A 23209-nucleotide genomic window follows, 5' to 3' on the forward strand; every position below is an offset into this window, starting at 1 on the left:
GACTTACTTCATTCAGCATAATAGATTCCATGTACATCCATGTATAGGAAAATTTCATGACTTCATCTCTCCTGATAGCTGTATAGTATTCCATTGTGTATATGTACCACAGTTTCTTTAGCCACTCATCTGTTGAAGGGCATCTTGGTTGTTTCCAGAGTCTGGCTATTGTAAATAGCGCTGCAATGAATATAGGAGTAAGGAAGGGATTTTTGTATTGTATTTTTGTGTTCCTCGGGTATATTCCTAGGAGTGGTATAGCTGGATCGTATGGAAGCTCAATTTCCAGTTTGTGAAAGAATCTCCATATCGAAATGTATCTTTCAAATGAGATAGACCTACTGATGAAAACTAGCATGCCAACTATTAGTCTTTTGCAAAGAATCAAAAATTCAAATTCTGAGTATGTAGTTAGAGTTCTTTGCCTGGCCAAAGGTAAGTGAGAAAAGTATAAAAGAAAGGAGACCCATTAATTGGAAGCCTGTTTTAAATTCTTGGGAAGCTTTGCACAAAACCCTGGAAGCAGAACAATGATCTCCCAGAGTTGATCATTTTCTTTTTTTTCTTTTTGGTTTTTGGGTTACACCCAGCAGTGCTCAGGGGTTACTCCTGGCTCTACGCTCAGGATTCGCTCCTGGCAGGCTCAGGGGGCCATATGGGATGCCGGGATTCGAACCACTGTCCTTCTGCATGCAAGGCAAATGCGCTACCTCCATGCTATCTCTCCTGTCCCAGAGTTGATCATTTTCATGAACTCTGTCTCTGATTGTTTACACTAAGGAATGATCTTTTGTTTTTGTTTTTTTTGGGCCACACCCAGTGACTCTCAGGTTACTCTTGGCTATGCGCTCAGAAATCATTCCTGGCTTGGGGGACCATATGGGACGCCAGGGGATCAAACCATGGTCCATCCTAGGTCAGTGCGTGCAAGGCAAATGCCCTACTGCTGCACCACCACTCCAGTGCCAGAAATGATCATTTTATTTTGTTGTTGTTGTTTGTTTTTTGGGTCATACCCAGCAGCGCTCAGGGGTTACTCCTGGCTCTATGCTCAAAAATCGCTCCTAGTAGGCTAGGGGGACCAAAGGGATGCTGGGATTCGAACCACCGTCCTTCTACATGCTGTGCTATCTCTCCGGCCCAGGAATGATCATTTTATTATGCTTTGACTCAGAGATTTTTTTTATAAATGTAATTTATTAAAATTACATGTCATGTAATAATGCTTATTAAAAAGACTACTTTTTATTAGAATCTTATTTTGTAAGATGGACTGTTTTTTCTTATTTTTAAGACTTCTGTTTAGTCCTAAGTATTTAAACAAAGTAAGAACTTATAGTCCTGTTCATCAAGAGGATAATTCTATTGGTCATATCATACTTAAATAGCTGGCTATTATTACATCACCAAACCAGAAGACCATTGAACTTGAATATTATACCTATTTTATGAAAATGAAAACTGTAAAGCAAAATTAACTTTATATTGTACCTGTTCTTACATAAAAAGGTATGGGTTTTGGTAGTTTAGTTAAGTTGCCAGGAACGAAATAGGACAAAAGTAGTTTGCAGAATAAGATATACTTTGAAGTACTCTGGTTTAAAATTACTTGGTTTTTATTGGTGCTTAACATTTAAATTAGCCAATGTTCGAACAATATCACGGGCTGGTCCTTGGTCCTCATCTCTTTTGTCTCTGGCTATTACTATATTGTCTTTTATTTTTCTTAAAACCCCATAGGTGAGTGAGACTATTCAGTATTTATCTCTTTCCCTCTGACTTATTTCATTCAGCATAATAGTCTCCATGTCCCACCCCATTTATAGGCATGTATAGGCAAGGATTTGATTCTATAGTGTATAACTGACTCAGTGATCATTAAAAAAGAGCATTCTTAATAGCAAAAGTAAGACATGAAATAGTGGTACATATTGACAGAAATATCTTTGTGAATATAACCTTCTTTTATTAACACCATCATTCAAATTTTATTGGCATGTCATCTTTTTTAAAATATAAAAATTTTTAAATAGCTATTTATTAGTACATCCTAGTTTACTGCATATGCATTTTCATATATTAATTATCCCATTTCCATGAAGTTTTATGTCTTTGTGGTTTTAAAAACCTTAGTCAGTATTTTATAACCAAGGTATATTCTAGTTTATACAGGATACTTTTAAAAAATTTTTGAAATAAAATACTCTATCCTTAAATGGCACCTAAATATAAAATTTATTTTCAATGACATTTTTGCTGATACTAATCAACTAAAGAATAGTATGAAAAAGGTTAAAGACATTACAAAGTCTAGAAATTAATATATCTACATTTCAAAATAATAATATATTGAAAGTATTTCTTTTTTAATATAAAATCTTTATTTAAGCACCATGATTACAGCATGATTGTAGTTTAGTTTCAGTCATTAAACAGAACATCCCCCTTCACCAGTGCAACATTCCCACCACCAATGGTCACCTCCCTCCTTCCCAACCCCTGCCTGATTTGAGACAAGCATTCTACTTTTCTCACTCATTAAAGTTATCATGATAGTTGTTAGTGTAGTTATTTCCATAATTGCACTCACCACTCTTTGTGGAGAACTTCATATTTTGAGCCAGTCCTTCTGCCCTCATCTCTATTGATTCTGGGCATTATTACAAAAATGTTCTTAATGTTTCTTAAAACCCATAGATGAGTGAGACTATTCTGTGTCTATTTCTCCCTCTGACTTATTTCAGTCAGCATAATAGATTCCATGTATATACACGTATAGGAAAATTCATGACTTCATCTCTTCTGATGGCTGCATAATATTCCATTATGTATATATACCACAGTTTCTTTTATTTCTTAATTTTATTTATAAATAAACTCATTCTAAGTATGTGAAAATTAATTTTTAAAAAAATATAGGTGTTATTTTTGTCAGTTTTTTCCAAGAAGTTTTCAAGAGGCCTGAGCCATTCAAGCTTGTAGTTCAAGGCTAGGATCCTGAGGTTGTTGGGGTTTACCAGAGCAACTGGGTGTGCCTAAGAGCCTTGTAGTTGTGTCATTGTCCTTCAAAACTGTAGCCAGTTATGTTTGAGCACATGATTGCCAGTAGTTGCCAAGGTATTTGCCTTAACTTGCAAGGCATGTGCCCTTACCACTGCACTATCTCTCATCCCTATATTTTCTCTTTCTTAATATACATTAAGTAAATATGTTTGTGTGTGTATTTATGTATAAAATCTTACTTTCATATCTAACTCAAATAGCTAATTTTGACTATTAGAGAAAGCAAAGCTATGAAAAATTTAAGATGAACTTATTATTTCAATTTGTGTGATTCTTCCTGTTGTATGTATCACTTAATTATTAAGAAATATCCATCTCTGTGCTTTATAACTTTTTTTAAAGTCTAAAGTCTGTGTCACCTAAAATTAGGATGGCTACTTCAGGCTTTTTAATGGAATTGTTTCCTTGAATGATTGTGTTCCAACCCTTGAGTTTGAGTCTGTGTATTTTGAATATTCAGATGTCTTTCTAGTAGGCAACAAAACATTGGATTCAGCTTTTTGATTCTTTTGGCACTTTGTCTCTTTAAATGGTGCATTTATTCCATTGTAGTGAGAGATGATTGTCATGGGATTAATGTCATCTTTTATTAGGATATTGGTGTCTTGTGGTCTCTTATCTTTAACTAGATCTTTAAATTCATTGCTTAAGTCTGATTTTGAGTATGTTTAGCTTCAAAGTTGTTTATTCATGAATAAATAAAAAAATAAATAAAATAAATAAAATCTTAGCGATGCAATAATTTCATAGATTTTTCTCACTATACCCCACCACTGCTTTTGTGCCTTGAGGAATTTTTTTACAAATCTGCCATAATTATTAAGTATGCTTCTTTGAATATAATTTCCCTTTTTGATCTTGCTGCTTTCAGTATTCTATCCCTATCTGTAGGATTTGTCATTTTGACTAAGATAAATTTTACAGTGCTTTTCTTTGAATATCTTTTAGCTGGTACTCTTCAGGCATTCAGAATTTGATTATAGGCATTCTTTAGATGTGGGAGTTTTTCTGCAATGATATCCTCGATTGTTGATATTTTATAGGCGGGTTTTTTTCCCCCTGCATCTCTGGGACTTTGTTGATTTTTATGTTGTTTCTGTTGAGTTTATCAAAGACTTCTGTTTCCATCAGTTCACATTCTTTGAGGACTTTTCCCGTTGTCTGATAGTATGTTTTGAGGCTCTTTTCCAACCTCTTCTGTTATATGGAGTGTTAACCATCTCATCTTCCAGCTACTGCTTCTGATTTCAGCCACTGTTACCCTGTTGGTTAGGCTTTCTAGTGAGGTTTTCTACCTCACTTTCTACCAAGTTTTTCAGTCCTGTTATTTCAGTTTGAAGTTTTCTCATTTCTACTCTCATATCCTTTTGATTCTTATTTGTGACACATTCATTTCATTCCATGCTTTCTTTGAATTTTATGAACATCTCCATATTTCTTCTCTAAAGTCCTTATTTTAGAAGCTAAATAAATGGTTGGTACTTTTTGGGTCATCAGAGCTACCATTTTCATTCTCTAAGCATCATGGAAAACTGTGTTGTTTCTCCATTGTTGCAGTTGTAGTATGGTATTTTCTAAGTCCTGTGCTGGTGGTGTAACCTTGACTAGGAAGATTGCATGACTGCAAAGTAAAGCAGAGCTGTCATGCTCCACTAGCTCTGTCTTGGATTCTGTCCCTCACTGGGTGCTGCCAATGTGGCCTTCAGGTCGCAAAGCCTCAGGCTTCACACTGTGGTCTCTGCTGTTTCCTGGAAATGGTTTCTACCACTCTGGTCCCCACCTCAGATTCTGAACCTCACCCTCACCTGGGTACCACCAATGTGATTTCCGGGTCCCAAAGCCACAGGTTCCGCAGTTCAGTCCCTGCCTTAGATTTTGTTGCTCACCTGGTCACCGTCAACATGACTTCAAGGTACCAGAACCACAAATATTCTGCCACTGTGACCTCTGTTTTCTTGTGTAAAGAGTTCTGCAGCTCTGGGTTCCTCCTCAGATTCTGTCCCTCACCTGGACCCATTTAATTCTTATGTTTGAAAAGATTGAGGAGATTTTGTCTTGTAGAGGCAGTTGTTTAGGGAGCTAAATGTTAACTGTAAGAAAGTTGCATATTTAGTCACAAGTAAGTAATTTTCCAATCACTAGCACATGAACATTGTTATCTGAAGAAGTGGTTACTGAGAACAAAAGGAAAGTTCCTCAATAAGGCTAGCAATCATCAGTATAATAGAAAAATCCAAATATCTACTCCAAATCTAAGGATTTTTATAAATGACTTGTTCATATATCAAACAGTCTGCAGGTATCAATTTTGAAATGAACTGTGCACTTGATTCAATCTTGAGATATAATACAAACATCCTTTGAAATTATATTAGGACTGCTAGACTACTGTCTGAATTTATACATTACAATGCTTAGTTTTAATGTATCTGTGACCTTTATATAAATATATCTTAATAGGTTAAGGAAATGGAAGGAATTCTAAAGAGAAGATATCCCAATTCTTTACCAGCTTTAATATTGGCTGCATCTGTAGCAGGTGATACAGTGGATAGAAATACAGTGGAATTTATGGAAAGAAGAATTAAAAAATTAGAAGCTGATCTGGAGGGCAAAGATGAAGAAGCAAAGAGAAGCCTTCGTACTATGGAACAACAGTTTCAGAGGATAAAGGTAAGTGCGAGGTCACCATAGTACATCATAGATGGATAGATAGCTTTTAGCAGATTGTTCTTTCTCCCAGACACTTTTCATAGTTTTCAGCAGAGACAAAGGAGGCCTATATCTAGGGCTACAGTGGTAGTCTGGTGGATAAGGCCTTGAACATGGTGGACCCAAGTTTGATGCCCTGCAGCCTAATGTTCCTCCCAAGTCCACCAGGAATGATCCCTGAATGCAGAGCCAGTAGTAAGCCCTAAACACCAGTGTTGTGGCCCAAAAATAACAACAAAAAGAGAATGATCCAACCTTTTTCAGCCCTTTCATTTCAGACATAGAATGATCAATCACAGAATAATTTTTACATAAGACCTTATCAATATTAAATTGTTAGTTTCAAAAGTCATGAAAAAGCAAACTATTTTGAATGTATAATTTTTTAATGTACCATTTTGAAAATATTTTCACCTATAATTTACCTAGAAAAGGGAGAAGGGAATGAGAGGTTTTGAGAGATAGATTCAGAACACAGAAGTGTATAACAGAAATGATTGACTTTCTGAATTTTCTGACTTCCTCATTAGACATGAACAAATTAAAACATACAAGTGCTTCTGTAACCACATTTGAAACTTAATGTATTTTATTTGCTTTTAAAAATTAGTTAAGCTTATGAGCTCTTTGGTGATTTATTATTTAAAGTGCTATTATTTAAAGTCATCCTTCATAATTCACAACTCTTTTTTTTTTTTTTGTGGTTTTTGGGTCACACCCGGCAGTACTCAGGGGTTATTTCTGGCTCCAGGCTCAGAAATTGCACCTGGCAGGCACAGGGGACCATATGGGGCGCCGGGATTCGAACCGATGACCTCCTGCATGAAAGGCAAACGCCTTACCTCCATGCTATCTCTCCGGCCCACAACTCTTATAAGAAAAGATGTTATTTATCCCTTTTACAGATCGAGGAACTGAAATTTTCAAGTTCATTCTTTTTAAAGGATCTGCTGCCACTGAGCAGCAGTTTGGTCCCTATGCAGCACTACTTCTAGGAAGATTCACTTCCCATCTTTTATATCCTGAGAGAAGCAGCACATGATGCTACATTCTAGACATGCTAAAATATGGAAAACCTAGAAGTATATTGGATTTCTAGTTAGGCTCATTGAAAATAAGTTGGGTTTCCTCTGTTTCAGTCCTTTTTCTTCTTTCTTTCTTTCTTCTTTCTTTTCTTCTTTCTTCTTTTCTTTCTTTCTTCTTTCTTTTCTTTCTTTCTTCTTTCTTTCTTTCTTTCTTCTTTCTTTCTTCCTCCTTCCTTCCTTCCTTCCTTCCTTCCTTCCTTCCTTCCTTCCTTCCTTCCTTCCTTCCTTCCTTCTTTCTTTTCTTTTCTTTTCTTTTCTTTTCTTTTTCTTTTCTTTTCTTTTCTTTTCCTTTCTTTCTTTCCTTTTTTTTTTCCAAATTTACCAGCACTCTGCATGGGTCACTTTCTTCCTTCAGTATCCTAAAATTCCAAGGTCCACTTCATCTTAAATCCTGCCTTTCCCTACTTTTTTTTTTAACTGCTCTTAGTTTATCTGCCTTGTACTCCAGCTAACTGATGAATTTCTTCCACTGTTCCACTCACATAGCTTTGTATTTCTGAAAGGTAAGAGACTGTCATGAAAGTCAGGCTGCTCTATAGGGGGACAGTTACCTTGTGAATTCTCAGTGTCTCTTGCAAGCCTATTGTATGTGATTAATTTCTTCTTCCTGGCACTGAGTTTTTACTCCAAACCTCCCATCAAATTTATTTTGTGCCTATTATCTACTGTTTTCTATGTCTTGCTCCTACTATCTCTAATTTTTTCTCCTATATGTAGGAGAGAGATTGCACCATCATGCAAAATACACGGACAGGCTCCAGTCCACAGACCCAGTCCATAGACCCATAGACTCATAGATTTTGGTGCGCTTTGATGAGTTGTGCTTATTTTGTAACCTTTGGGAGTCTTCATTTTCTGAAATTTAAAAGAAATGATAAATACTACTTTTACTCCAAATTATTTTTAAATTCTTTCTTTAGCCCCATTTCACTCTACCTGTTGTCATTAATGAAAACGATTTAGATTACTTTGAGATTCTTCAGGCTAAAAACAATTAACTACTTTACTTCAACTTTTTTTTTTACCAACTCTAGAACTTAGAATCATAATTTTATTTTCTTACCTTGTTTGAAGGGTTTTGTTTTTGTTGTCGCACTTGGTGATGGTTAGGAGAAAGTCTTGGCTGTAAAATCAGGAATTATTTCCAGTGGTACTAGGAGAACCATATGGGATACCAGGATTGAAGCCATATAGGCCACATGCAAGGCAAGCACGTTACCCACTATACTATTGTTCCAGCCTCTCTTATCATATTCCTATACATACATATACACCTTGGTTTATATCTTCAGTGTATTTGTTCCTCATGATAAATAGCAGGTCTATAAATTCATATATCGTTAGGGCTTTCTCCCTGTGTTTCTCATTCCATGCTTCATATATCCTCTAATACTAATCATTTTTGCCATGTTTCCAGTACCCACCAAAAAAACTTGTATACTCATATAGTTCATTGATTGAACTTCACTTTAATGCCCTTCCTGATAGTGGTATTTTTGTTTGTGGCCACATCCAACAGTGCTTACCCTTGGGTCTTCATTTTGAGATCACTCTTGGCAGTTATGCAAAAGGTCAAACCAGAGTCACATGCAAGCAAGTGCCACATGAAAGGCAAGTGCTTAACCTCCTATACTGTTTATTTGGCACAATAGCATTTTTTTTTACAAAACGCTCTGAACAAAAAGATAATGAACCAAGTTTAGATTATTTTTTGATAAGCTGGCTTTTATTAGTTATGTACCTTTCCTTAACTTATTTTAGCTCTTTTTCTTTCTTTCTTTCTTTTTTTTTTTATTTTGGTTTTTGGTTTTGGGGCCACACGTCGTGATGCTTAGGGGTTACTCCTAGTTATGAGCTCAAAATTCACTCCTAGGTTGGAGGACCATATGGGATGCCGGGGATCGAACCACAGTCCATCCTAGGCTAGCACATGAAAGGCAAATTCCCTACCACTTGCACCACCACTTCGGTCCCTATTTTAGCTCTTTTAAGAGCTAAAAGTTAAGGTTATCTAACCTTTCAGATATAATGTCACTATTATACACTTAATAGCCATTGTATATATGTTACTTCTATATATACTGGGAAAATGTTCAGTTGACTTACTGTCTTTCAAATTTGCTTTATTTTGATAGTCTATAAAAAAAAACTCTGCAGTAGATTTGAGGTTTATTTCTCTACTCTTGCTCTAACAAAATAAACATCCCTTTTCATAGTTAGGTATTTCTGTTATTCAGCTCTTGATTGCCTGCCCTGGATTCCCTAATAGGTATCTACCTCTAGCCATTGTAGATCTAGGTATCTTCCTTTGTTGCATTCACCATTGTAATTGTATCATTTATTATCTCTTTCTTACCTCTTGCTTCTGTATTCCATTATGGCTGGAACTGTTCTGTTTTTAGTTTTTATATACAACTAGGTAACCAAACAGAGAGAAAATGTTGATTAAGCATTTCAGTGAATGACCTCTCTCACTCTGTATTGGGATGTTTTATTATATGGAAAGCCTTCGTACTGTCTGGAGTTAGTAAAAAATAATGAATTATAATGATGGGCATTATTACTAAGTTTCAACTGATTAAATAGTGATTTGAATTCTGATGCGAGCCTCATTTTTTATGTCTCTAAATCTATGTCCTAATTATCTTCTTTCCTGTTTCCCTTTATCTTCTCACTTCTTAACACTTCTTCCCTTATTTTGTGGTTCTCTATGTACACCGAAACTCATTTTTTCTTCAACAATAATCTTTTTACTCCATAGCTGTCATGCTTTCACTTATCTTCAAATTCACTTATCTCTCAAAACTGAACCTAAATGTTCCACTATACTGTTTCTCCACATTTTTCAAGTGTCCAGGCCTAATGGTTCTTCATCTCTTCTGTACATGGCATAGACCTATTATCACAGTTATTATTATCCACTGAACTGTTAACCTGGTATTATTTGAAGATAAGACTTTTTTTGTTTTAAGAATCTGATAGTATCTGATATACAGCTATGAAGCTCAGCCACAATCATGTTTGTAACCAAGGTGTTTAAATAAAAAATGTTATTTTAAAAAATATATTGGTTTAATAAATAGCACTATTAGAGATTATATACATTATTTATATTTATAAAATTGTTATATATCTATATTTTTCTACATTATATATTTATATATTACACATTTATAAATATATGAATAAAATTTATGTTTTATTTAAATTTGTATATATAAAGAATTTTAGGGATTGGAGAGAAAATAAAGTAGACAAGGTTCTTGCCTTGTAAATAGCTGACCAGGTTCAATTCCTAGCATCCCAAATGGTTCATGATATCTGCCAGGAGTAATTCTTGAGTGTATAACCAAGGGTAACCCCTGATTATATTCAGGTCCAGCCCCAAAACAAACAAAAAGTTCAAATATGTGAATACCCTGCTGGCTTATAATCTGTGTGATTTCTAAATGGATGTTAGACATTAAAATTGCTATTCCTCAAAGATACTAGTACCTCTCATTTAATGCTATCTTTAGCCTAAATAGTTTTTAGTTTTTATAAAGAATGTTATAATCAGAACCAATACTGATTGTCCCTGGAATACTATCAGAAGCAACTCCTGAGCACAGACCTAGACAAAGCCTCTAACTCTCCTGACTATAGCCTAAAAGACAAAATAGAACAATGGGGTATATAATTAAATGTGTAATATCATGTTTCTAAAGCATTCTGAATTGTGAAATTTACATAACAAAAATTGATGACATATGTTGGGCCCTTCAAAGATTAAGATTTTAATATATTTGACTGACACAAGGAATACAATGTTGAAGATAGTAAAATATATAATGAGTAAACTTTGGATGAAGGGAGAGATGGAACTTGGTTGAATACACAGCTGTAGGAGCTAATAAAATTCTTAGCGGTGCTTTGACATTACATTGATTTTCTTTTTCCTTTAGATTCAGTATGAACAGAGAGTAGAGGAGCAAGAGAAGATACTTGCCTACAAACTAACGGAAGCATCCCAGCACCAACATGATGACTCCAGGGTTAAAGCACTGGAAAGGGAACTCAGCAACATTAAGGAAGCCCATCAGATCACCATCAAACACTTGGAAGCTGAAATAGACACTCTTAAACAACAAAAGGCTGAACTCGAACTCAAGAAAAATGATAAAGACGATAAAGACTTCCAGTCCTTAGAATTCCAGGTAGAACAGGCACATGCTAAAGCTAAACTGTTACAACTCAATAAGGAGCTTGCTGCAAAAGGCAAAGAAATACAAGACCTTTCAAAAACTGTGGAAAGACTTCAAAAGGAGAGAAGAGTGATGTTATCCAATCAGAACTCCAAGAGCAGAGAAGTGACTTCAAAGAGGGCAAAGAAGGATGTTCTTCACCCAAGTAAAGAAAGTGCTTTTTCTGGAACTCAGAATAGCAAACTCTATCAACCATATACGTTCACTGACTCCTATATTTCAGAGGTTTTACAAGAAAACTGCAGACTGAAAAATGAACTTGAGGGGCTAATCTTGGAGCAGAATGAACTGAAGAAGAAATCTGAAATAACAGTGACCCAATTTGAAAATTCCATTAAAAGGTAAAGTGAAATATTTTGTTGGAGATATTAAAGAATAAAAATGAAAATATCCTAAGGTTTATTTCCTCTGAATAATTAAATCCTGAACTAAACTCAGAACTAGTTTTTAAGAAATTATATGGGTTGCTGAGCATGGGTATGGTTCTCTTCATTAGGATTTTCTGTGTGCTAGAAGCCTAAAGTTTAGTGAACCTGAATCTATGCCAACCCAGATCATATCTGAGAGGTATGTGTTCTTACCTCTCTCCAAAGTGTTAATAAGCAACTACATTGGACTTTACAAATGAAAATCTTCACTGATAATTGCCCCAGGCAGATGACTTAGAAAACAGCCATTATTAAAACTACCTATCATACTACTAAGAGCAAAAAGTTCCTCTTTTCTCAGAAAGCTCTTCAAACTAACCTTGAGTCATTCACTAAAGTTTTGTTTTGGGTTTTGTTGTTGCTTTAGGCCATTCCAGGTGGTACTCAGGGCTCACTACTAACTGTGCTCGGAGATCACGCCTGTAGTCATGAGCAAGACAATTGTACTCTTTCTCTGGTTAACCTCTTGTACTATTTCTCTGCTTCCTTGTGAAGTTTTATACTCATCTCTTTCTCGTAGGCTCCAAATACTATCCATTATCCCTAATGTTTTTAGATGTTTTCAGATAATCAAGCTATATTCTAATCTGTGTAGCATTTCAGTACCAAATTTTCATGAGTAGCCTCTTCTATATTTCCACCTCATTTCCTTAAGTATATTAAACATGACCTGTTTGTTGTTGTTTTTTTTATTTTTTCCCAATCCAGACAAGTTTTCTCTCTGTCTTTATTTTCCTTGACAATATTAGATCTACCCTAAGTTACTTCCCACCTTAACCTCAAAGACATGGCAGTTCTAGGACTACATTTTTGTTCTTTTTCCTGGTTCCTCTTCATTCTGTTCAAAATATTATAAACATTTCTTATTTTTCTTTCCCCACACTAATTTCCCAGATTTTAGTTTCTGTTTTCCCCCAATCTTCTTGCTTATGAAAAAAATTATTATTCTTTAAATATTCCATCAGAGTCACTCTTAACAACTCTCAGCTTCCTAAAAAATTAAGTATTAAGGACATTTTTCTAGGGCTGAGAAAGATAGTATAGGAAGTAAGACACTTATCTTATATTTCCATGCCCATTTGAATTCCTATATGTAATTTAGGACTCTATTTGGTCCTAAACATTGACAAAAAATCCCTTATTATCACTAGGAGTAACCCAACCACACATACTCAAAATTTTTTATCTATATCTCAGAGTCCCATCACTACATTAATATCACACTATGGTATCAATTTATAGAAAACTCTTATTTCTGTTACAAGTTCTACCCTCCAAGAGTTTCCCAGGAAATTTTTAGTTTCCCATCCAACTCTTATATAATTTATAATAATGTCATAATAAATATTGAGAATAGATCAAGGAGTATACATGGAGTAGGTGTAGAAAGTGCAAAGAGAGCACCTAACAGATACTTGTTCATTGATTGGCAGTCATCCTGGCAACCATCATGCCCCAAATGGAAATCTTGTTTCTTTAGTCTTAAGTATGGCAATAATAGAATAATGGTATGGCAAAAGTAATAAAGAGTACGAGTATGGTAAAAATATGGTAAAAGCCCTGAGTATGGCAAAAGTAATAAATAATTATATTCTTCCCTGGAACAACTTAAAATTCTAATTTTACTATGAAATTTTACTTACTCCAGAGTAAAAAGAGCATATATTATCCTTTTCAGTGTTTGGATGTCCTTTCTCAGATGTGAACATCTCACCTGTAGTAGGCAGGTTTGGGGGTTCAATCAGACCTTGCTGCCTAGATTGCTGTCTGCATTTTTGCTGATACATATTTTATTGAATAGCCATAAGTTTACATCTGGGAACCACAGTGCATAGCTGGTGGGCATGGGAACAGAGACCTGAACCAGTTAAGGGAGGAGCACTGGAGAAACTGGTTGCCTGAGTGAGTTATTATTTGCTTTCCCTAATGTGTTCCATACTAAATTCTTGCATCTGACTCATACCTGGGAGCAGAGAACCAGTTGAGCAGTGATATTTCATTACCTCTCAGCCTCAAAGTAGAGGATTTGCTGTCCAGTGGTCATTATATAAGAACAGTATCAGACTTGGAAAGTAGCTCAGTATTCGCAGTTGTATAATTAAGGATCTCATTTTGAATGCTAGGCCAAGCATCATCACATCCCTGGACCCAAAGAAGTGAACTACCTGCTACAATAGACTGAGTATTACTGAGTGTTCCCCAGGACCCCCTAAGAACTGCTTGGAAAGCCCTCACCCAAAATCAATAAAACAAATACCAGTTCCTTATTGCTAATGCCATAGGGGAATGCAGAGACTGGAGAGAAGAGGAAAGGAGAGAAAACCTAAGTAATGTTCCAGAATGAATTCATGATTTTCCAAAGAACAAAAAGAAGAGACTATCATAAAGTAATTTACACAGTCCATGTTGGGTGCAGGCTACTCACAGGAAAGGAATGTTCCCTTAAAATGCATGAAATAGTTTTATGTAGGACTAGGATGTTTCCAGGAAATATGAGGAATATGCTTCTGCCACTTCAAAGCTTATCATATGGGTATTTTTCCAAATGCCCATCCTTGGGGTCCACTGTTAGAAATCTGTCAAGGAGACTGCTGACTCATCCCTTTATATGTCTTTGATGGATCCTTGATGGGCCCAATTTGCCTTTGCCTTTATGAAATTCATCTGGATTCCATTGTCAGGGTACCTCTCTACCTACCTACCTGCTTCAATGACTATCATTTGTTAAACTGTCTCTGGATTTAAAACATTCCAAACTAATGAGGCATCTGTATGCACTGAGAATTATTATAAAGTTCACTTTAATCTCACATGTGTAGAATCTTATGCACTGGAGTGGTTGCCCAAAGAAAAAGCACTAGAGAAAGTCAAACAATTTTGAATGACTATCTAAGCTAGAACTGGATTGAAACTTGAGCATATCTTATCAAATAAAATGTCAGTTCTTGTTATTTAATTCCAATCCAAACTGAACACTGAGAAATAGAATTTCTTCAGAAAGTGGGAATAGAGTAAAAGGCCCAAACTTTGAAATCCCATTCACCTGGATTCAAACCACATCTCTGCTAGTGTAGGACCCAGGTATATCATTTCTTTCCTAAATTCAGACTGATCTTTATAAAACTTAGTGATCTCATTTAGTGGTTATAAGGACTAATAGACTAATATACAAAGAGGTAAACATTGGAGTCCTTTTCCTTTAATTTTTAATGCTGACTTCTTTCACTATAGTTGGTTTAGCTCTAAATTAGAAGTTGAAGAAAAACTCTCATAGATGGTTTTAATTTTCTCTAAAGGGTCAAGGAAGATACTGCAGCACATATCACATCTCTCAAGGCATCTCATCAGAGGGAGATTGAGAAACTCCTTTGCCAAAATGCAATAGAAAATTCTTCTTCCAAGTTAGCTGAACTAAATCGTAAAATAGCATCTCAAGAGGTAGGTAACTGTTACAGTCATCCTTTGCTCTTATTTTTTTTAGTACTGTTAACATTATTTAATTTAGAATTTTTTTTAAAAAAGTGGGGATGAGGGTGGGAGTTTGGAGAGATAGTACAGTAAGTAGGATACTAGCCTTGCATGTGGCTGACCCAGCTTCTATCACCAGCATTCTATATGGTCCCCGAAGCAATACGAGGAGTATTTATTTTTTTAATTGAAACTATTGTGATTTACAAAATCCTTCATAGTTGGGTTTTAGACATACAATGAATTAGGGCCAATCCTACCACCAGTGTTGACCTTCCTCCAACATGTTCCAAGAGTGTATCCCAACCACTACCCTTTGTTCCCTAGCATGCCAGTATAACAGGCCCATTTAAAGTTTAGATTGTTAAGAGTTTGGGTCTCTTGAAATCCATTGCTGTTAAGTTTGGATTGGATATTTAGTTCTGTCCTTTTTTTTTTTTTTATCTCAACCAGTGCACTGAGACCGCTTGGCCCCCTAACTCTCATTTATATTTATGTTTCTCATCCTCTACTTAGTTTCTTTTCTTCTCCTCACTATACTCAGAAGTGAAAGGTATTCTAAATACCACATATAAGTGACATTTTGTGTTTATCCTTCTTCTGGTTTACTTCATTTAACATATACAATATCATTGATGTTGCTGCAATTGCATGATTGCATCATTCCTTATAGCTATATAGTATTCCATTGTATATAAGTACCACATCTTCATGATCCACTCAGCAGTTGTTGGACATCTTGGTTGATTCCAAGTCTTAGCTATTATACTGAGTGCTGTGATGAATAGCAGTGTGCATACATCCTTTTGGATGGATGTTTTTCTATTTTGGGATAGATATTCAAAAGAGGGGTTGCTGCATCATTTGGCAGCGCAATTCTGAGTTTACTGAGAACCCTCCATACTGTTTTTTATAGGGGTTGGATAGACAGCATTCCCACCAGCAGTTGATGAGAGTTTGTTTCTCACCCTGCCAACAGAGATTGTTCCCATTTTTTGATATGTGCCACCCTCACTGGTATATCACATTGTTGTCTTGATTTGGATTTTCCTAATGATGATGAACATATTTTTATGTGTGTAAGAAGTATTCTTGAATGCAGAAGTAATTCCTGAGCATTTCCAGATGTGGCCCAAAAGCAAAAGAAAACAATTAATTTTAATTTAAGCACTGTAATTTACAAAATTTTTCATAGTTCAGTTTATGGTATACAATTTTCTAATACCTGCCCCATTATCAGTGTCAACTTTCTGCCACCAGTGTCTCCCTTTATCCTCCCTTCACCCAACTGCAGGTACATTTTTAAGTTTTCTTTTTTGTTTTGGGGCCACAACTGTTGGTGCTCAGGGGTTACTCCTGGCTATCTGCTCAGAAACAGCTCCTGGCAGGCACAGAGGACCATAAGGGATGCCGGGATTTGAACCAACCACCTTAGGTCCTGCGTTGACTGCTTGCAAGGCAAACACCTCTGTGCTATCTCTTCAACCCCTATTTTTAAGTTTTCTTTCTTCTTTACTTTCAGTTTATTTCCTTCTTTGTTCTCAGCTCTATATCTAGGTTCCAGAGTGTCCCTACTTTGATGACTTGCTTTCCCTTGCTCTGTTATTCTATGTACCATGTATAAGAGAGTTCATCCAGGCTTTATCTTTCTTATTTTGATTAACTTTGCTCAACTTAATATTCCTCAGTTAGTTCCATCCAAGTTGTAATGAATTTCATCATTTCGACCTTCCTTATAGCTACAGCTACATAGTTCTCTATTGTTTATATTATACCATACCACCATGGTTCAGTCTCTTGTTATTGGATTACCTAGATTGAGACCATAGCCTCACTACAACATTAAGTGCTGAAGTGAATAATGCTGTGCATATATATGTACTTTTGAATGAACATTTTGTATACTAGAGGGATATACCCAGAAATAGAATTGATGGGCCACATAGTAACTCTATATTTACCTTTCTGAACAATCTCCATATGATTTTCCATAAGAGTTGAATCAGATAGCATTCCTCCCAGCAGTGGATGAGAGTTCTTTTTTTTCCCTATCTTTTCCAACACATTATTCTCTTTTTGGTGAGGTAGAAGGTGTTGTAGATTTGTTTGTTGTAGTTTATTTGGCTGTTTTGTTCATATTATTTTTTAATGTGTTGTCATTCTCACTAGTGTGAGATGGTATTTTATTTTTGTATTGATTAAAATTTCCCTGACGAGCACTTTTTTATGTGCATAATGGTCTTCTGTCTTCTTTTTAAAAATATTTGTTCATTTCTTCTCTATATTTTGATAGGGTTGTTGAGAGATTTTTGTAGTTCATCATTGTGAGTTTTTTTAAATATTTTAGGTAGTAAACCTTTATTTGATTGCTTAGTACAAATATTTTTTCACATACAGTTAGGTGCCTTTTAGTTTTAGCCCTTTTGCTGTTGTTGTTATTGTTTTAGATTTTTTTAATTGAATCACCTTGAAACATAGAGTTAAAAAGTTGTTGATGGTTGAGTTTCATACAATGTTCTCACACCCATTTCTTGAATATTAGTTTTGAAATATACACATGTGTTTATTTCTTGCCACAAATTTCCCTTTTGGTGAGATTTCCCCACCTTCACCTCCTTGTTTCAGGCTTTTCTTTGCCGTGCAGAAAGTCTTTAATTTGATATAGACTCATTTGTTTTCTATTTCCTTTGACATTAGAATTATAACATTGAAAAAAACCCTTGATATACCAATCTTGAAGTGTTCTGTCAATGCCAATGTTTTCCTCAGTAGTTTATGATTTGGTGTATCAGTGGGTATTGAGATATATATTTACATAAATACATATATGTAGTATTTTTTAATTAATGTGATAAGAAGCAATCTTCATGAGATGGAAAAGCAATGTCATTGTGCCTTAAGTATTACTTTCCCAACATTCTAAGTGTCATTGTATTATTATAAATTAAACTAAGTCGCATAGTCCACTGGTCAAAGGAAAGCATTAGGAAGAAGAGATAAACATTTTTATAGGTTTTTATAATTTCTTAATGGAAGTTTCTTGTTTACTTCTGTATCTTTGTCAAAAAATATAAAAGTGACTTCTTTTTATTTTAGGTTGAAGTTTGGAAGTTTCTTGTTTACTTCTGTATCTTTGTCAAAAAATATAAAAGTGACTTCTTTTTTTTTAGGTTGATATTGTCCTTTTATTGGTCAATAACTTGATTTTCCTCAAACACCAAGTACAAAGATAGTATTAGCCATTTTCTTCAAAATGCCTGAACTTCATAGAAGTTTTTTTCAGAAGACAAATTTTTTAGGCCTTCAGAAGAAGAAGCCAAGTAGTTAATATGTCTATGTATCTGTATTAAATGTGGTGTCTTATATATAGTGGTTGAAAGAAACAAAATGATGGACTTTTTCAGTGAATTGAACTCATTCAAAATCAATCTTAATTCTTTTTAGCAATTTATTTCCGTGCTTAAAAATGGTAACTTAAAAATATCAATTTTGGGAGCCGGCGAGGTGGTGCTAGAGGTAAGGTGTCTGCCTTGCAAGTGCTAGCCAAGGAAGGACCGCGATTTGATCCCCTGGTGTCCCATATGGTCCCCCCAAGCCAGGGGCAATTTCTGAGCGCTTAGCCAGGAGTAACCCCTGAGCATCAAACGGGTGTGGCCCCAAAAACCAAAAAAAAAAAAAAAATCAATTTTGGAATCCTGAGCAATAGAATAGTGAGTGGGGCATTTGCTTTACAAACAACTGATCTGGTTTCAATCCCTAGCACCCCATGTGGTCTGTTGAGCACCCCAAGAAATAATGAATATGAGCATTGCTGAGTGTGGTCCTCCCAAAGTTCGTTTTTCTTAAATCATCAGAATTAACACATGTGTATATTTCAAAACTAATGTTCAAGAAAAAGTCTTATTAATTCATTCTCCTAATATAATGTCCTAGGTACTTATAAAGCATTTTCAAAATCAAGTTAATGAGCTGCAGGTAAAACAAGAGTCTCTTGTAGTTTCTCAAGTTCGAGAAGAAGTTCTGCAAAAGGAGGTAGGAAATTACCAAAATATTGAATGGCTGACAAACATAGGCTTTTCCAAGCCATTTCAATAATATTCCTATATGACACTTTATTATCATCTATAATATGCCAAAAGCAATATTAATATAAAAAGTTTTTCATATGTTTGTATTCGTTGTTGAGACTTTTCTGACTGATGTGTTGAGATATTGTTTGAAGAGGGTTTTTTGCTTTTAAAATTGGATGGCTGTGACCATTTCTGCATAAAATACTATATTACCTAAATTGATTAAGAGACAAAACAACCATGATGGTCATACTGCATCACTAATAACAATACTATAAGAAATAGGTATTTCTGAAAATTCACCATAATTATAACTCTAAGACACTTTATTTTAGAAGAACCATATAAACTTTGCTTCCTGTACTTTAAAGTATATACATTTGTGTTTGACTATTCATTCTCTTCAATAAAGGTAATTCTAATCTGTCTCTTAATAAAGTGCATGTTGTAACATGCTAATGCCTTCCCAATAATGAAATTTCACTAAAATACCTGGTTTCCTTTGTGTTTTGAGATGTTCTCTTTGTCTTATGAGATATTTCCTTCTCTGACTAGTTGGGAAATACCAGCTCTTCTGAGCTTGATGTGAGCTCCAGGAATTGTTCAGATCCTCTTGTTATGGCTTTGAAACTCTGCAACAAAAACTAATTGGTTTAAGAGCTTGTTTGATTATTTCCTCTGGGGAATCAGAGAATACAGGAATACAACTGCTCTGCAGGAAATAGTGGTTTCATACATCTGTTTGTTCTGGATGTTGAAGGAAAGGAGGCAAATCTCTAACTCTTTATAGCTCCATATGAAAGCATTTTACTTTTAAAAAACATTCCTAAACAATGGTAAAAAAAAAATGTTTGATTTTGACTGCTTATTTATTTTTTTTGTTTTAGAGAGGGTTTTTGCTTTTTTTGGTTTTTTTTTGCTTTTTTGATGCAAGGCCAAGTTCTTTCTCTCCTCGGCTATCACCCAGGCTCTTTTCAAAAATAACATGTATAGAGTCATAAGAAAATTTTCAGAATAGTTGAAACAAATCTTCTATCGTTAAGGAGTATGTTAATTTTGTATCTCTCCTTCAAATCTGAAAGAGAGTCTGACTGGGTAAAGTATTCTTGGTAAGGTGTTCATTTCACTGAATTTTTTTCACTATATTTCACCCGTTTTTTAGGGCACAGGTGGTTTCTCTTTGGTAAATTCTCCTAAATCTTTTTTTTATTTTTAAAAGACATTTAATTTTTTAACAAATAATACATTTTAGCAATTGAATAGTTTTTATTTCATCCCAATCTCTTAGCTAACTTTTCAAATGTATTTATCAAGTTGATCCTGTATTTTTTTTTTCATTTTTATTTTGACCACAAATCTTTCACAGTAATATTTTAGGTACACGGTGACATTGAATCAGGGGCATTCCCACCACCAATTGCTGTCCTCCCCTCCACCCGTTTTCCAGCACGCACTCCATCCAAGTCCCCCTCCTTTTGCTCCCCAGGCTGCTAGTATAAGTGGTCCCCTCTGTGTCCTAACTTGTTGTAGATCAATTTTGTTGTCCTTGGCTTTGGATTTGGTGTTTGAGTCTGATCATTTTTATTTCTACTCAGTGTTCATACAAAGCACAGATTATGTTTTTGTTATTGTTGTTGCTTGCTGTGTGTGTGTGTGTGTGTGTGTGTGTGTGTGTGTGTGTGTGTGCTTTGTTTTGTTTTTATTTCGGGACTGTGGTTATTGTTTAGTTGTTGTATTATTGATGTGAAGCTTATTACTGTGGTGCTTTTTGGGTTTTTTGTTTTGATTTTTTTTTGTATTGTTACGTTTTTCTTTCTTTTTCCCTTTCTTCTCTTAAAATGATATGTATATCCCTCGGACTCCCTCCCCATTTTTTTCTTGTTTGATTTTTGCCCCTTTATTTCTCTTCTTCTCTTTTTTTTTTTTTTTTTTTTTTTTTTTTGGTTTTTGGGTCACACCTGACAGTGCTCAGGGGTTACTCCTGGCTCTATGCTCAGAAATCACTCCTGGCAGGCTCAGTGGACCATATGGGATACTGGGATTTGAACCACCAATCTTCTGCATGAAAGGCAAACAGAACCACATAACTTGAACCTTCTTGTTCTGCCTCAAAAATTGAGGGGGAAATAATGGAAGGTACCAAGACCTAAACAGTAGTATGAACATTGAGTAGATTCTCTAAATATTAAGATATTTTTATGTGGGTATCTTTTAGCTGGCACCCACATCCAGGATATAGATGCATTTATTTTCCAACTTTGGACTTTCTCATCAGTGATGTCTTTTGACTGCTTCTTCTTCATAAAATGGTTTCTTTCTGACTCTCAGGGAGCCCCAATTATTATGTTGGTTCTGTGAATTTATTTCAGTGTTCTCTTGTAGTCCTTTTCATTCATTTTTGATGCTTTTTTTCTATCTTCTGTTACCTGGATGTTTTCTGCACTTTATCTTCAAGCTCACTGATTTAGTCATTAGCAGCTGTTATTTTTATGGTGAGGCTTTTTCAATGGATTTTTTATTTTCACTTAGCAAGTTTTTCAGTTCTGCTTGTGTTTTTCTCATTTCTGCTTTCATATCCTCCTGTGTTTTAACCAGGACCATTCCATTGTTTCTTTGAGCTTGTTGATTATTCCCTAAGCAATTCCAATCTGGAATCCATTTCAGAGAGGTTACATTGGTCCTTACATTGGGTCTGCAGGATTGCAAACTTCACCCATAAAGCATTGTGTGGTTTTTTTTGTTGTTGTTGATTTACTTTGGTAGTGTAGTCTTTTTTTTTTTTTTCAGTTCCTTTTTTTTTCCTTTTGTAGTTCCCTTTGTAGTCTCAAGGTGCTTCTTGTCACTGTCAGCCTTCCCTACACCAGGAGAGGTCTCAGAGTTTATGTGTTTGAGAAATTATCTTTCCTCTGTGGAGGCTGCTTTCATTTTGGAAGACCACACCTCTCAGCATGGCCTCTGCCCTTTAGGTAACAAATTCTTAGAATGAACAATGCAGATGGTTCCGCCTCCATTTTATGCGTCTCTGATCTCAGTACAGCTGGGATTGCACTGCCACGAATCTGTGCCCTCACTTTAGATTTTCGAACTTATTTTTTCATCCTACTTGACTCCAACAGTAGCTCCTGTTAATTCTTTTCTTGCATCCTTGGATTGTAGAAAAGCAACTTAAATTTATACTAAGATTCCATCCTTTTGATAACTTAGTCTTAGAGGGAATAATACTGGTATTATTGCTTATTTTCCAGTTTTACAGATACTGTATGCATTTACCAGTGGTCCTCAAACAACGGCCCATGGGCCACATATTGTATTTGTTCCCATTTTGTTTCTTCACTTTTAAAATAAGATATTTGCAATGTGCAAAGGAATTCTTTCATAGTTTTTGTTTTTACTATAGTTTGGCACTCTAATGGTCTGAGGGACAGTGAACTGGCCCCTGTTTAAAAAGTTTGAGGACCACTGCTATTGGTCATGGATTCCTTTTCATCAGTGAAATTTTGTTTTATATTAATCTTTATAATATTCCCAAGTTTGAAATATCACAAAAGATTTGACTTCTCATTAGTAAGACAGACTGTTCTGACTACATATGAATATAATCAGAATTCATGTAATTTATATTAAATAGACTATAGCTAGCTGCTATTATTTATGAGTGAGGTAGAATGATTAAATGATTTTAAAATTTATGATAATATCTAAAGTTACTATTTAGTCACAGTGAACAGTGAACTGTTGAGCAAAGAGCCAGGTGTACTCCCATCCTTCAAAATAGTAAAAAGTGCAGAGGCCAAATAGGTAGCTCAAAGGATTGAATACATGCTTTGAATACAGTGGCCCAAGTTCAATCATAGGCACCTTGTCCTCTAAGCACCTCTCAGAGTAATCTCCAAACACAGCTGTGAAAGCATCACTTCCATAGTGATCGGGGAAATAGTCAGTTTGTGTGTGAATAGGGTGCTGAAAGGATATGCATATGTCTTCAGTAAAAGGATATTAATATGCTGAAAGAAAGTAAAAGATTATGCTTATATTTTACAAATCAGTATCTTAAAGGAACAAAGAACAAGAAAAATGTTTCTGCCATAGACACTGGACATGGAGAGAGAGAGAAACTGGGGACATTGGTGGAGGGAAAG

The 23209-nt window shown here is 35.2% G+C and overlaps 1 protein-coding gene across 1 annotated transcript in view; it reads left to right on the forward strand.

The window, feature by feature from the left end:
* Nucleotides 1-23209, forward strand: part of CEP162 (centrosomal protein 162) — an 84925-nt gene that overhangs the window by 58090 nt on the left and 3626 nt on the right. Inside the window, exons 21-24 of the mRNA XM_049772311.1 lie at nucleotides 5524-5736; nucleotides 10805-11445; nucleotides 14829-14970; nucleotides 18934-19032. Of these exons, the coding sequence (XP_049628268.1) occupies nucleotides 5524-5736; nucleotides 10805-11445; nucleotides 14829-14970; nucleotides 18934-19032 (1095 nt within the window). The remainder of the gene's footprint in view (nucleotides 1-5523; nucleotides 5737-10804; nucleotides 11446-14828; nucleotides 14971-18933; nucleotides 19033-23209) is intronic.

The sequence above is a fragment of the Suncus etruscus genome, chromosome 4 (genome assembly GCF_024139225.1).
Source record: "Suncus etruscus isolate mSunEtr1 chromosome 4, mSunEtr1.pri.cur, whole genome shotgun sequence".
In the NCBI taxonomy this organism is placed as follows: Eukaryota; Metazoa; Chordata; class Mammalia; order Eulipotyphla; family Soricidae; genus Suncus; species Suncus etruscus.